The 15,792-nt window shown below is 41.0% G+C and overlaps 1 protein-coding gene across 2 annotated transcripts in view; it reads right to left on the reverse strand.

The window, feature by feature from the left end:
* Nucleotides 1-15,015, reverse strand: part of LOC110990289 (uncharacterized) — a 59,253-nt gene extending 44,238 nt beyond the window's left edge. The window contains exons 1-9 of one of the 2 annotated variants that reach the window (XM_087133286.1): nucleotides 14,816-15,015; nucleotides 13,536-13,568; nucleotides 7,242-7,389; nucleotides 6,050-6,189; nucleotides 4,814-4,990; nucleotides 3,466-3,636; nucleotides 2,912-3,163; nucleotides 2,254-2,442; nucleotides 1,016-1,213 (exon numbers count right to left, since the gene is read on the reverse strand). In XM_087133286.1, the coding sequence (XP_086989412.1) occupies nucleotides 1,016-1,213; nucleotides 2,254-2,442; nucleotides 2,912-3,163; nucleotides 3,466-3,636; nucleotides 4,814-4,990; nucleotides 6,050-6,189; nucleotides 7,242-7,389; nucleotides 13,536-13,568; nucleotides 14,816-14,885 (1,378 nt within the window). In that variant the 5' untranslated portion in view covers nucleotides 14,886-15,015. Of the gene's footprint in view, nucleotides 1-1,015; nucleotides 1,214-2,253; nucleotides 2,443-2,911; nucleotides 3,164-3,465; nucleotides 3,637-4,813; nucleotides 4,991-6,049; nucleotides 6,190-7,241; nucleotides 7,390-9,268; nucleotides 9,408-13,535; nucleotides 13,569-14,815 lie in introns of those variants that run through there. The other variant, XM_087133287.1, reaches the window with a different exon arrangement.
* Between the last annotated feature and the right edge of the window lie 777 nt (nucleotides 15,016-15,792).

Genomic DNA, 15,792 nt, shown 5'->3' on the forward strand with positions numbered 1-15,792 from the left:
TCAGCAACGGAACGCATCGATACAGCCCTATCAAATTAGGGCTCATCGTGGCAGTGACTGTCACTTCATTACTATGTTACTTTCTTGCAGTGTTAATCTTTGCATTTTACTGATGCATGGTGAACTGATCTTGATGAAAACAACACAGCAGTGAATGGACATATTGGGATTTTAATGTCTAAGTGTTGCCGTTTACAGTAAATACATTTTGGCTGAGTAGTTGATAGCATTCTCAAACCCTTGTACAATCACACCCTGACCAAAAGATTCAAAGATGTACCTATGTCAGAAAGTCCAGATAAATACACTGCCACAGGCAGTGACATTGATTGATCGGGATGCCAAGTACACAGCTGTCATCACAAATCAATGATGAGTCAATCATAAATCATTCAGAGTCAAGTCACAAGGCAACCAAATGAACTTGTGACAAAGGCTTGTTCACCTTGTCAGTTACATGTATATCCATCAATGATTGAACTGTGATTTGACTTGTAACTGATCTATGACTCAAGTTGTGACTGACTTCCGGTTGGCTTGTGATTGACTTGTAAATGACTCATATTTGACTTGTTGACTTGAATTTGAAGTGACTGACCTAGAATTGACTGATTTTACTGACTTTTGGTTCATCTGTGATTTGACTAGTTACAGCTCTGCATGAAACTAAACCTATCTTGTGCATACCACAGTGTTCATTACAGTGACGTTCTCCTGCAGGTTACAATAAATAGTGGCACAGCACTACACGTACATTGTATATGTGTGTATGTGGGTAATTCCAGAAATTAGAGGTCCAAAAGTGTGACATTTTTGGGCCCTGTTACATCTGACCTTTGTTATTTGACATGGAAATATCACCGGAATTGATTTCAATTTGATTGCCTGGTATATTTGCATTAATTCATTACTCTTGGAAATTAGAACATGTGTTCTGAACTTACAAAATCATATGTCAGATATGACAGGGACACGAAAAAAAATGGACCCCTAATTTCTAAAATTACCCATGTACCTTCACAGCTAGTATCGTAGCCATCCCAGTAGCCCTCAGCTGCTCCAGCCACTGCCAGACAGCGACGGACTCCACTCCCTGCGAGCTGATAGCCATCGTCACATTCAAACTGACACCAAGAGCCATAGGCTGTAGAGCATGGAGTATTTCCCACAATTCTACCGTTTTCTGGAGCAGTCAATGGAGGGCATGTTATAGCTGCAAGACAATCACATCAGTAAGACAGATTCTAGTAGAACTACATGTAAGTTGTTCCCATGGATTTCAATGAATGTATCATCAAAAGGTCATGAAAAAGCAGGTTTCCAGCTAGTTACTCTGGTGTGTTAAGTCGAGTAGACCGCACTTATTTCTGTTGATCATTTTGAAATGTTTCAAGCTGAGCCTTCAGGAGTTTCTACGCTATGCCTGATGTTTATTTTGACACCAATGGCACAAAAATTGGGCACACCGTCCTCATAAAATGCCAATTCTTTCCCGAGACAGGCCAGTTAAGCATGCTGACTACTCCCATTGATGTGAAAAGTGCATGCAGATAGCCATGAGGCCCTGAATAACAAAATCTGCATCGGACTGAATCAGAAAGTCTTCGTCATGAATGTCAGGCATGGTTTGGCTGAGATCACACTAGGGGAATTCTATCCATCTCCTGGCTACCAGATCATGAGTCTGGGACAGTGCTGTAGTCGAGACAACCACAAGACCTCCGGCCTGAATTCAAGTCACAAGCTGTTCAAATGAATTCCGGCAAAAGTATTCCTTTGTCATTCTTTACCCTGTTACTTGTGACCGGTCTTGTGACCGGTCTTGTGTCTAGTCTTGTGGTGGTCTGGACCACAACACTGGTCTGGGAAAATAGGCTTCACCTCAGGATATCAATACTTGATGATGGGTAACTTGTCACAATTAAGACAACTCATTATATTCAGTCAGCTAAAGATCTGACGGAGTTTCTTTTGACTTCATGGTTCCCTTGAAGGTGACAAGAGGATGCGTGAGCCAAGGCAGAGCACACTGCCCATATCCAGAGATACCTACACAAACGACCAAGTGCATTTATGCATTTTCAGATGGAACTATTTACACTAACAAATATTATAAACTCTGATGAGCCAGTGCCTGGGACCATGTGTACACCTGACGTGTTGGCCTCCACGGTCATTGCTGATAAATAACACCCTTTCTCTTTCACTGACACAAGACCCACTGGTGTCCACAGGACTTCTTCTAGTACTAACCTTCACAGGTTGGCTGCTCTGGTCTCCAGACTCCTATGTTCCCTTCTCGCTGGCATTCAATGCTGGCATTGCCAGTCAACACAAAGCCTGGCTGACACTCAAACTGGCAGACAGAGCCATAGATGAACTGGGATGATGAGCACATCATCCTCTGACCAGATGGGAATTGGAGAGCTGGACACTGGATCACTAAATGTCAATTAAGGGTTGAAGAAAATTTACCCCATATCATGGAGCCTTTGTGTACAATGTCACATGTTATTTGCGAGGGCACATCTGGAAATATGGTAACAAGGTGTTGCAATGATTGAGGCATTAGTTTATTCATTACCCAATTCCCTTTGAGAGGCAAAAAACAAGCAGATACCTCAGGGCAACTGTCCAATACTGAACACACACAACTTAATCATATTGATTTGGCTAATTATCCAGATCTAGGCTTAAATGGGTAAATTAGACAAAATTTACAAACTTCATCACACGTTGTAAAACATTTGCATTCATGTTTAATACTTGGCCACCGTGGCATGATGACGTTGAGTTAGATTTTCAATGGGACAGGCAATAAGCCACATCCCGAGAGACTTGTTCCTCTCTGAAATGGTATTCTTGGCCATTATTCCAAACCTTGTACTAACGTTAACAATGACTCGCTCACCTTGGACTATGACAGTGAATGAACATGTTGCAGTGTTTCCTGCCTCATCTGTGGCCCGGTAAGTGATGGAGTGAGAACCTCTGCTGAACATCGATCCAGGTGGTGGACTTCCATGAGCCAGTTCCGGATTGATGGGGAGTTCGGAGTTGTCACTGACTTGCGGCAGGTCCCAAGTGACACTCTTGTAGGTCTGAGAGGCATCTGCAATCACCCTGATATCTCCTGGGCAGTTCAGTGTTGGAGCCTGCTTATCTGTGGAGTGCAAGGTCAAAAATGTTATTTAAAGAACAATTCATTTTTTTGTCTGGCTGAAGCAGCATCCATACACCGCATGCAGAACCCTCAACATCAGTTTGATTCAGCCAAATGGAACTGGCTTATCACGTGCTAAGCCTAACTCTACAACCTGTAAGGCGGTTACCACACTGGCCCTCCTCCTGACATTTCCAAGTCCAAAACACTGGAATTCTAATCAGTTTAACAATACGGAGGACAAGATAATCTGTGAATATCTCCAATGGAAAACTGATTTGAGACTGGTTGACATTACTCACCGACACAGGTTGCAGTAATCCCAGTCCAGGTCCTGTCAGCTCTACAGACCCTGATCGCACTTTGACCTGGGGCTAGGCCGTAGCCTGCTCGGCTGCATGAGTGAGTACAGATACTGCGATAGTAGTTGGAATCAGTGCAGGATGTACCGGGTAAGGTTGGACACTGAACGGCTGAAATGTCGGGAGAAAAGTATCTTACTTAGTAGCTAAGTGCCATGCAAAAGATGGTGAAAGCACTCCCTTATTATTTTGGCCTTTGTTTTCGAAATTGATACACACTAACATGTAAAAACATCTAGACAGCTCGATGACTTGTCTGAGCTTAACAAACAAATGAGGAAGGTACATGTGTATGCTCTGGTCCCCAACTCCTCCATTAGAATATGCAGAGGGAACCAGTCATGACCCCCCTCTCAATCATTTGAAAAATCTTTATATATCATCTAATGTACACGTATTGTTTGTCCAGCGCAGGCCACCCAGGGCACGGACTTCACTTTTTACAGTGAACAGCCCGCCCGATTTGTTCACATGGATTTGTTCTGCTGACTCTGCACACTTCTCCTAACTGAAAGTTACCTTTAATCAATGTGTGGATTATCTGGTTTCCTACATTACCCGCACAAATCCCGGTCATATGATTCGAGGATCGATGATCATGTGTTATTGAATTATTTGTTCTATTCAACACTACCTGTTGAATATAACTTCATTTTTTACTAAAATGGTTCCTGCCCTCATTTCATACATATATAACATTTCATTAACTCATTCTCAGTAAGAAAGGGGAAAATAATGAAGGGATGGAAACCAGTCTAACATTTCAGGGTATAGAGGGTAACGCTTCAGACGGAAAGCAAGTGTTTAGCAACATGACGGATGTTAATCCATGATCCTGACCTACCGCAGGTGTACAAAACAAATAATGATGCTTCACATTCATGCAATGGTAAGAATAATTTCATGAGGTGACAGATGAAATGTTTGATTTCATAGACATTTCTTATTTGCATATTTTTCTGTTCCATTACTCACAAAACCACATTGTGCAAGAAAAGGGAATGGCTCACATAATCGTCAACAAAAATGTCTGACAAGCTTTTTTCCCAACAGTACAAGTGGACGACAAGCTTTGCCATGACACCATTTCCCTTGGAGTGTTCCAAGATTGACAACTTGCTCGTTTGTTATAGATGATTTGAATCAGCGCGACATGGGCAGAAAACTGGCCACTCAATTAATTTTAACCTGTAACTGAAACGAAACCATTAATAGAAAGAAAGAATTGTAGTGAACTCGCAAGCCCAGAACTCTCTAACCACAAACCATTTGATCTGGCTTCTCTTACGTGTACATCTTGGCTGAAGGCCTGACCACATGCGATTTGCTTGGCAGGTTCGCTTGTGGGACCCTTGAATGGAGTAACCGCTTAAACAGGTGACGGTACATTCTGAGCCATACTGGTCCTGATGAGAACAGGAAACTGAGCCCCAGGTGACTGGGCGGTGATGCCCACATCTCTTTACTGAAGAGAGGAGATGAAAAATGTACACAAATCTAGTGATAATTCGTCTAGCTGTGTGTAGATTTGACAATACAAGCAAATTGGTTAGAAATTAAACCACGATTGGAACTAACTGTAACACTGAACCACCCTTCTTCAGATCTCCCAAACTGTGGGCTTTTTTCCCCCTGAAATTTTCAGCATATTTTCCTATACAAGAACGGGCCTAGTTAGTTTTCCCTCTAAAGTAAAGAAATGTATACACAATATTTCCACTTGTTTTGATTTCCAATTTTCTGGAAAAAATACTCACGGATATGAACTGTACCATTCATAAATTATACCTCAAACAGTTTATCCATTCCTATTTTTCAAAAGCCTACCATATGGGCAGTTTCAAGCTTATCAGATGATGAAACTACCACCTGGATTTCATGTGAAATCTGGTTCCTATTTTATGGTACTCTAACTCTCGTTTTTTGACAATCACAGACCAAACTATAGTTGCATAGGTACCCAATGCAATCACTGAGTCTGTAATTTTAACATTTGACTCTAAACACTGCTTTGAAGGTGCCAGCCATTTTCTCCGTACATGTACATTTCAGATGTTTCTAGATTTCAGTACTGTGCACAAGGCTCATATTAATTTCATTGGACTCTATTTAGACAATGTTTAGAGGCTTTAAAAGTAATGGAGAAAACATCATTGCATCAATTGTAATTTTCAAGCTCTGTGCTAGTTGTACCTGGGATTAAAACTTAAATGTGACAGAGCACTTTCAAACTTTCAAGATAAAGTCACACTGGACTGGACAGAGACTTGACACAAACCTTTCAACCCGTCTAGTTTGATGCTGCTTATTATATGGCCAGTAACTTTTAACACACGCACATGATTTAGTGACACTAGATTACATTTAAATTTTTAAAAAGGCAGGAAGTAGTGTATACGACTAAGTCTTAGACCCCTCTTACAAATTTTGGTCTAGCACGAGAACCATGCAAAGTCGGCATGAACCCTAGTTTTGATCCTTATGTAAAAAATAAATAAATGGGACAAGAATCTCTAGCACTTACTTCTCACAGTCACCATGAATAAACACAAGTTGGGTTGCTCCTTATTTCTTGCATCTTTGGCTGAGTATCTGATGTAGTAAGGTGATAGATTGGCATTGAAGTAGCCGCCATTAGGTGGGCCACCATCCTCTCTCTGCACTCTGCAAATGAAAAGCCAGATGTTTGGACTAAACCAAAATGTCTTGTAGCATTTCAGGCTCAAACAACAAAAACACTGTTGGCCTACCGGTAGGCCTATCACCCAAATATACATTGATTGAGTCTATCCCATTCACTCATCACTCCATATAACCTACTTGCAGTTGCAACTTAATGCATTGGTTGTTGTTAATATATTTGGTGCTGATTTATTTGTCATGATGCCTCCTTTGTTGGTCCCTGATCTGATCTGATCTGATCTCATGTTATTTTATTTTATATCATAACATAAAATATGGATATGATATTACATGTACATGTATATTATATTGCATAATACATGTATTATGTTTGTAAATTTAACCCCTTCGCACCGGGAACTGTTGACAGCCGTGGCTTTGTGTGAGGATTAGTGCATATCACACATACAGTCTATTCACCATGCAGCTGCTGGTTCAATGGGGCCTGCTGATTGACAAAGTCCTCCATTCACGGCATACCACAGCCCAGCAGTCACGGTCAAAAGAATTCCCGGGCGCGAAGGGGTTAATGAACTGTGTCTGCTGGGGTCAGTTCGTAAGTTCGACGCCTCACAATTCTGACACCTCATAAGTCCGAAAAAAGAGTTTTAAAAAGTCCATAAGTCCGACGCCTCATAAGTCCGACGCCTCATAAGCCTAACAAATGCGTTTAAAAGTCCCAACAGTTTTTCGGCCCATGGCATAGATCCAACGCCTCAAAAAATCCAATGCCTCGAAAGTCCGATGTTTGATTTGAAACTTGTAACAAGCGTATGAAGACGGCGCCGGGAACAAGACTGATTCCTGGTGCATATATGGTGCAGTATTTATGACACATTCAAGCATTTTTAAGATCCCACAAGTATTACAGTAAAAAAAATGCTTTTTATATTTAGCGAAGTATCATACATCATTCTTACACTTATTGGTATTTTGGATTAAAAAAACAACTGGACCAGTGTACGAACTGGGCAGGTATCTCTTGAGAGATTTATTACGGTAAGGCCCTGGGTAAGATTTGTAGGCCTACTTACCTAGCGGGATCACAATCGCTGTGTTTAGTTTCAGCTCTCGGTTCGGACCATTGAACGACTGCAGTCGATGACAGAGGTCCTGCATACTCTATAATAGTCTGCCGGGGGCAAGTTCCACGCACTAAGGTTGGTGGTTGCCTGCAAGGAGCTATGCAAACAGTAAAAGGGTATTAAAACACTAGGTCAAAGGTGCATCAACAGCTGGAACAGACCAGGGGCGGATCTAGACCCTCTTTTATTGGGGGGGTGCAAAACAAGTCAGCAGCGTCCCCGGTTCACTTTCGCATAGACTGATTGTACCAATCACAATTACGCAGCTGCTTAGAAACAATTTCTCGAACAAAATTGCTCTGTCCATACTAAACCTGTTAATTAACAGGGCCCTATGTACACTCCGTCAGGTTCACGTGTCTATGTCCACAGAAAACAACCTCAACTCGGTTCCTATATTATTGCAGTAACATCTATTATTGTGGTATTGGAAAATCTGAATTTTGCATTGCCAGTGAGTTCCTAATAGGCAGTATTCACCATGGTAATCAATAAATTATGGCCTGAGGATTTAAAAACAGAGTGAAAAAAAAGTTTCTGTAAGTTTTGAAGCAGTGTGAAGTTAGTTACTTTTTTCTCGTTTTGACGTTCAACATTGAATAAGAAACCGTTTGACATTCAGCGACTGCTCAGGATGCACATCCCTAAAAACAATGGAGTGAAAAGGGACAAAAAACAAACTGTGCCGCCTGGATTTCAGGGTTGCCGGGAGTCGTCGCTGATTAAGGAGAACAATGACATAAGATTCAATGTAATGTCCAGGCATGGGAAAGGAGTTTGGGTATTTAATTCGATTTGAGAAAAGTGTGATTTGATGCAAGTTCACTTTCCTACTCTGGTACGTATGCAAACGAAGAACTCCGCCAACAAGACTTTAATCAAAGCCGTTTTGAACCTGGAAAATTACATTACCCTGGTCGAAACGGAGGCATCAAGGTCGCTAAAGTGTACAGAAACACTTTGAAAATAAGTTTAGACCCAGGGCGTGGGCTTGATGTACATTATTTTGGTTGACTGCAATAGTTTCAACGAAAATGAGAAGCATATAAAACGAACCATTTTTCCTCTATAAATAATTATATTGCTTCAAAAACTGTCACCTACCAGTACATATTAGGGCTTGTCTGACCCCGAAAAACCCCATACGCCAGGTTGCCTCTGTGGGAGAGAGTTGTGTGGGTACATAGGCCTACATCATCACTATGAACTGGTATATGAACAATGTGAATAAGGTATGTACATGTACATGTGAATGGGTATGTGCATGGTGCTGCACTCAAAATGTCAAATTTATTCAGTGTCCAGTGGAAAATATGGGGTAGCACTTTATAGACTAAAAACATAACAAAAGATAAGCCTACAATGAGCTGCACAAGCTTTTGTAGGAACAATTACGTCATTAAATGCAATAAAAGGCCGAAGGTGGACAACTGGTGCATCTGACCATGCTGACAATGTCTGAAGTAGGCCCGAGGCCTAGTCAGCTAGTTGCTGCTATACACTTCCTCAATGCTATACAGAAGCTCATGCACTAAAAGACTTACGTTGGTTAAGTTAGTCAATAAAGTGCTACCTCATATTTTCCACAGGAAAGAGTTCTATATACAGACACCACTTGACACCCTGTGCACAAACCCTATGATGAGACTGGTCTAAAAACCTTAGTGTTTCCTCAGTAAACTACAATATATTTTTCCCTCCTAAATTGAACTTTTCTCGAAATGATTTTACTTTTATGGCTACTGAGTCCCTAGAAAAGAATTACTGGCATGACTGGCGTTCATATATAGATCCCTTTTCATTTCCACAGATCAACGAGGCTATCTTCATTTTTACTGAACGTTGCAATATCAAACTGCCACGGTCATGACTGTTATATCGAACGAGGAATTAACTTCCCGCACTGACCCAGATGACGTTTTAAAAAGATGTCCGAAATTTGTCATTTTTCCTTCACCGTGTCTGTCATTACCTACCAATTTAACAGTAATTTCTAACGCCGTCCTGCCTTTGGATATCCATAGTTGGGTTCCCATATGTCACTTCCAAAATGGCCAAAGGTATTTTTTAACTGTGATTGTGAAAACGTCTCATTTTTCTCGAAGTCAAAATGGGCTTAAACTTAAAATGTCTGCGCTGAAAACTTTTTGCGTGCGTAAAGCGCGCCCCCAATAAAAAAGTTGCGGTGAATAATACGAGCGATTCACAATAGTGCGCCTCCAAGAGTTTGCAACGCGTTGGCCAATCACAACACGCGTAATTTGGCGACCATTTCCAAACAGATTTCGCGCATTGTGATTGGCCAACGCGGTGCAAACTCTTGGAGGCGCATTATTGTGAAACGACCGTATTACGTTCGAGGGCATTGTTCTTGTACATTAATCTTGACCTTCAAGGTCAGGTGCCATTTAGCAACCGGGTACATTGTATTTCTGAAACAGACCATAGTAATACTTTCTAGCATTGCAAGCTTTGAACAAAAAATGCCATCGAAACTTTTTTAGACGTATTTTAGGCCTATGGCGAGCCGACTACGAAGAATTTTGGAGAGGATATTAATTTAAAATTTATAATATATCAATTTTGAATAAAATAATTCAAGTCTGATGAGATGGTCAAATTCTCGGGGAATTAGAACTCAAAAACCAGACATTTTTAACGATAGTTTTAAATATCGATAAACGAATGAGTCCACCAAGCAAATGAAATTTGCGACACCTGCATATTTATTACTCCTTCGGCAAAACACTCATTTAGTATGTAATAAGATGAATGCCAAAGTTGTTGCATTTAAGACAGGGTTAAAAATGTTGTGGCAAAAACAATTGTTCCTTGCCGGAGTGAAAAGTGCTTGTAAGAAAAAAGGAATTTACTTTTCAACGGAATTTAGCGTAAATAATTGTCTTCAAATTCAGCCAGTCGACACAACCCACAGTGCTTTATAAATCCCAGGTTTCTGTTAAACAAGTTTGTTAAAAATCCCAGATTTCTTCTCCCCTAGCCCCCCAAAGGTCAACAAAGGACAACATGTGCAATAATTTACTTGAACTTGAAATTTAATATCTAGTGTACTGTTCACGTGTTTAGATTTGTCAAAGTGTTTCAATTTAGCTTGCAATAAATTGTGCATATATTACACATAATTGTTCCAGTGAAATCTATGACCATGGTATTACAAAACTATAAGGGTGATTCACAATATTGCAATATTCCAAGAGTTTGCAACGTTTTGACCAATCACAATGCGCGGAATTTGTCGACCCATTGCGCGTTCGGAAAGGGTCAACGAATTTCGCGCGATCTGATTGGCCAATGCGCTGCAAACTATGGCACACTATTGTGAATCGCTCGTATTGACAAGATAAAGTCGAATAACAGTGAGTTATGTAATTATTGCCAAACGTTTATACCTGATTTTTTCGGCCTATTCTTTGTAGTCAATTTTGAATCACAAAAATGACGTCTAAATAACCACTAATTCAAAAGATCTTGACGATACAGTCAATGACAAAGTTGAATGATTAAATCGGTAAAATGAATGAAAAAAAAAGATTTTGCTTTTCCGATTCAGTACCAATATTCCCAAAGTGAGATGAAAATGACGATAAATAGGACGAATTTTTTTCTCGAATTACAATGCTCTGAAAGTGTAATCTAGTGGTGTTATTTCGGAATCAACCTTTAGGGACAGTGACCCCTCTTTGGCGAAATTAAACCTTCATTTTAGCAATTTTAAATAAGAGAAGTGCAAACTTAACGGAAAAACCTATAATAAGAATAAATTCATTTGGTAACGCTCGATTCCAAGAGGAGAAGCCGAATGGAATCGAACATTTCCATTTGTTACCTGGTAAAATGATTTTCATATTTTATTGCACTTGTGTATAACATTCATTATTATTCCATTATGAATGAAGTTGGTAAGAAGATGTAACGACTAGAGGAGAAAGGGGGTTGACGTTCATCAAACATATTCGTGAATGACGTTGAAACGGAAGGATCCCACATTCATACATTCCTCGTCATTAGCTTTTAGCTTTTTATCAAGCTTTTGTTGGGGGGGGGGCAAACACAAAAGCGAATGGGGGAGGTTCAAAATGGTGATTTTTTTTAAAGGGTTTTGGGTCTACTGTTTGACAAATGAATATACTAATTACTTTCTTTCTTACTCACCTATGAAGTAATATTTATGGAAAAAAAACACACGGGGGGGGGGGAAATTGCCCCCCGGCTGGATACGCCACTGTTTCTCGTCAAGTTTTGAATCAAACATATAAAATGATACATACAACTTGAAGAGCTTACTCAAGCGGGCACGAAGGGCTCGAAGATAACAAACCTGCTACCACTATAGCAGTGGCAGCAACGGCAATAGCTGCCCCCATTGTTCGCGACAAGAAACCACAGACTGACTTGTCCAAACCCTCCCCTTCAAGGAAGCGACTTAATACTAGCTCGTGAAACCTGGTGCGCTACTTTTTTTCAGTAGCTGGGGTGACAAATGATTCATGAAGAGGGGACAATGCAATACACCATTTAAGACATTTCAAAAACGCGAATTCATTACGTCGCTTCGATAGCTTAGTTGGTAGTGATTTGAACTACAGATCTATAGACCCTGGTTCGAATCCGACCCATTTATGCTATTCATTTTCTAATTTTATCATTGTGTTTGGGATTTCCTTTTTCAATTGATGCAGAAACAGAGTCCAAGCATGATCCCTCTAAGAGTCTTGAGAAAAATAGCAGACCAGGTTTCACGGGTTAGTATCTAGTCATTTCCCCCCTTCAAGACCCTCGCATTCCCGTGAGAAAGATGTTCACGTCTTACTGTAAGCACTCCACATTAAACAGCCAGGAATGACAAGCTACTGCTGAACGCGGAAGTTCGCTCTTTTCGGCCCCTCATTAAAGGCGTAAGGACAATGGTTATTCGCAGACAAAACACTTCATAAACTCTGCGGGGAATACCGGTAATTTATTTTTTCACGACAGACTGCTGTGATGTGTATCGGTGCGTCTGGAATCAGGACAATAGAGCACAAAGAATACTTAGAAAGACTGTTTTTTTAAACCACCCCAGGCCAGGTTAGTAAAAATCATTAGCTGGGATCGTGTTACCCGTGCCCACTCAGAAGAAATAAAATGCCAGTGCCCAACAACAACAAGTCTCCTTTGAAGTTCTGTCACACTGAGCCGGAAAATCGCTTATAAAAACACGCTACTGTAGCCTACTGGTTACAACTAGCTTCCTTCTTGGCGAAGTATGGATGTGAAAAAGAAATCAACATTTTCAGGATATGTAAAAGGCGTCCTTGTAGATTTACCTTACGATCGTGACCTTTAAGTTTCAATTAAAATTGCATTTGTAGAGTGCGCACCCAGTGCACACGTTAAGACAACACATTCAACATAGGTCTAAATTGACCGTGCGTACTTAGCACAATCTGCGCCAAACGCGAGTAAATCTGCGCACACACGCGGTGAGTATGCACCCGTTTAGACCGCAAGATCGCATTCCAAACATAGAGCTCTATAGTACAAATTGCCATGTACTGGGCGGATCCATGTTCACAAACCTTTGGAAAAACGGCCAGTCTCAAATTTATACAGATGTGCGTGGAAGCCGGCGCGCCTTCAAAGCCTGTCAACATTCTGGCGTGCATAAAATTGCCAATAGAAATCCGCCTTGAGTTGAAGTGCACCCTCACCGGCGAAAAAAGACGCGCACATGAAGACCGTACATTCCAGCATATATTTGCTGCGCGTACGAATTAAGTGGAGAATGAAAATTTAACTCTCTATTCGGTGCGACCACCCGACTACAATTTTGAAAAAATGAGGCAAATTTTTGCTATTTTGCCCTTCCTGTTGCCACTTTTTCTCCCCTTTGGCATAATGACCCGACAACGACTGACTAGGATTGTTCGCACTTCAACTGCACTGCACATGCGCTAGGTACGTCACGAGCCAGCCACTAGTTTACAGTGGTCCTTGAACGAACTTATCCCCAGCTGATTGTGAACTTGAGCAGGATGGCCCCGCAGTAATGGCTTCTAATTTTCATCGTCGGATTAGCTTATACTATAACATACGGAAGCTAACAGTTGATTTCATACGAACAGCTGGGCACAAGGCTGATACTAGTGTGCGCGTGCTGTAAGTAAAAAAGTGTGCGACAGAGCAGGTAGCCATGTGACACGCTGCTCAACTTTCTGGGAACGAAGTTAATACAGTACTTACATCCTCCACCTCCTCGACCCCCGCGGCATGCATCTGAAACGTTGAGAAAAAATTTGAAAGAATTTGCAAATCATGTCTGCTTCGTTTCAGCCAAGATTATTTTAAGGCAGCAGATTTAGTATTTAATAAAAAGATGTGTGCTTGGCCGCTCTTAAACGCGTGCTTAAGACTGGCTCAGGAGAATTATGGACACGACAAATGCCTGAGCCGCAGGCAAAGGCATCAGGGTACATTCTCTAGAGCCGGTGCCGGCCAAGCACATTTTTTATTCCCTTATTCGATAACAGCCAAAATATACATAATTCGTCTGTGACGTCTTCAAACAAAAATATGTACAACAAAATACGTAACGTTCTTTTATCAGTGGTACTGCTCTGCTTTAACCCTGGTCTGGTCATTTTAAACCCGAGTGTCCCAAATTATATGATGTGAACATTAAAACAGATATCCTCAGACTGTTTTTTTTGTAAGCAAAATACTGAAAAACAAATATCCAAAAAGATGTACCGTAACGAAACATGGAGGAAGGAGACCTACAACACTTATCCGAACATGCCGAATGACGGGACGGGACGACTTCGGGTATTTCGGCTATTTCCGGAAAACTGGATTAATTCCTCCAGTCTTGATCATGTGGACATTGGGCGATACTGGACCCTTGATTCGTAGAGTAGTCAGCTACCGGTCCCTACATAATGGGACGAGGATCAGTCTAGTGTACTCGATCGTAAATGATGCATGCGCGCTTGTGGCATATCACGTGATCAATTTGCAACCAATAAAATTTCGACGTGAGAGTGGTATAAGGATTTAAATTGATGCATTTCATGAAAACGCACTTGACCAATTGGGAAATCTGGGGCCAATTTCATAGAGCTACTTAAGCTTATAAGCACAAAAGCTGCTTAAGCACAAAAAAATCTTGCTTAAAAAAATAAAGGTTACCTGCTGAAAATCTATGTGATTGTCAGGCTAACCAAAAGACAGGTGAGTACACTACCATTCCAAACCAATATACATCACATGGAATTTTGGCTGGTAACCTGATTTGTCAAGCAAGGTTTTTTCATGCTTAGGAAATTCTGTGCTTAAGTAACTCTATGAAATCGGCCCCTGTATTACTGTTGGGAGGATGAAACCGGGCCAGAATGCATCTATTAGTCACGGAACGTGTTGGATTTTGGAAATAAGAATACAATAATAAGGATTACAGTCGACTGTATAGTCCTGCATAAAGGTCGTCGATTATGCAGTCAACCATGTTTTAAAAAAAACTTTACCCGATCCTGGGAGGAACAAAAGCATCCAAAGCAGGACGGCAGAAGCACAAAGACTTGTCTTCGCTTCCATCTCGAAGCCTGGTTGTGAAATTAACTTGCCGTGTGCTCCACTCTAAACATAATGACCAAGTGGCCCTACAAGTTTAAGTACAGCGTGTGCAATGCCGACGACCATCGACGTTGAACCATAATGAAGCGTGGTGATTGAACACGGGAGCATGACGTCATACATTCTATAATGCGTCAAGGAAAGGGGAACTCCAGAGAAGTCGGACGTCTCGGCCAATCTTGTCTGGGCAGAATTGCAATCTCCCACCGGGCTCCAAGAACGTACACCTCTCGGTCCTGGGATCTGTTTGCTAGGGAGTTTCTCTTTCCTACTACTGAATTTAGTTTATTTTCATCTTTCAAAATCAACGATCCGTCATTTCATGCATGAAATATGTATTTCTGGTGACTCAGATTTAGAATTCGCACAGCTTCATTAAGAACACTTTACCCAAAGCCCACTTCACGACTCTCACTGCGAAGATTGCACAGATAATCCCCAATAATTCCATCATAGTAACTGTAATCGTGACAATATTTTTCTTTCACCATAATGACAATTATTTTGCTCATGGATGTCCTGACTGCAACAGCCTCGGACGAGATCCAAAAATGCAACAAAAACCCTTTTACAAGGCAGACTAAAATTGAAAACAGGGTGATATCATAAAAGTGCGTTTTCTAAGGTTTTGTTAATAACATCTTTATCGGAAGAAATCTACGGCACAAGATGCGGAATAAAAGTCAACATCATAACATCATCACAACATGAATTTTCTCAACAGATGCTGTGATTTAGTAGCGGCTGCACCAAGTCTCAATTTAACCCATACTTCCTCCACCAGACACAGAAACCAGGTAAAGCACTTTCGATCAACAGGTTCAACATTTGTGCTTGATTGGCCAGCAAAAGAACATGGGTGTGAACG

Source organism: Acanthaster planci, linkage group LG02, assembly GCF_054643075.1.
Source record: "Acanthaster planci isolate LZ-2023a linkage group LG02, COTS_SCS, whole genome shotgun sequence".
NCBI classification, from domain to species: domain Eukaryota; kingdom Metazoa; phylum Echinodermata; class Asteroidea; order Valvatida; family Acanthasteridae; genus Acanthaster; species Acanthaster planci.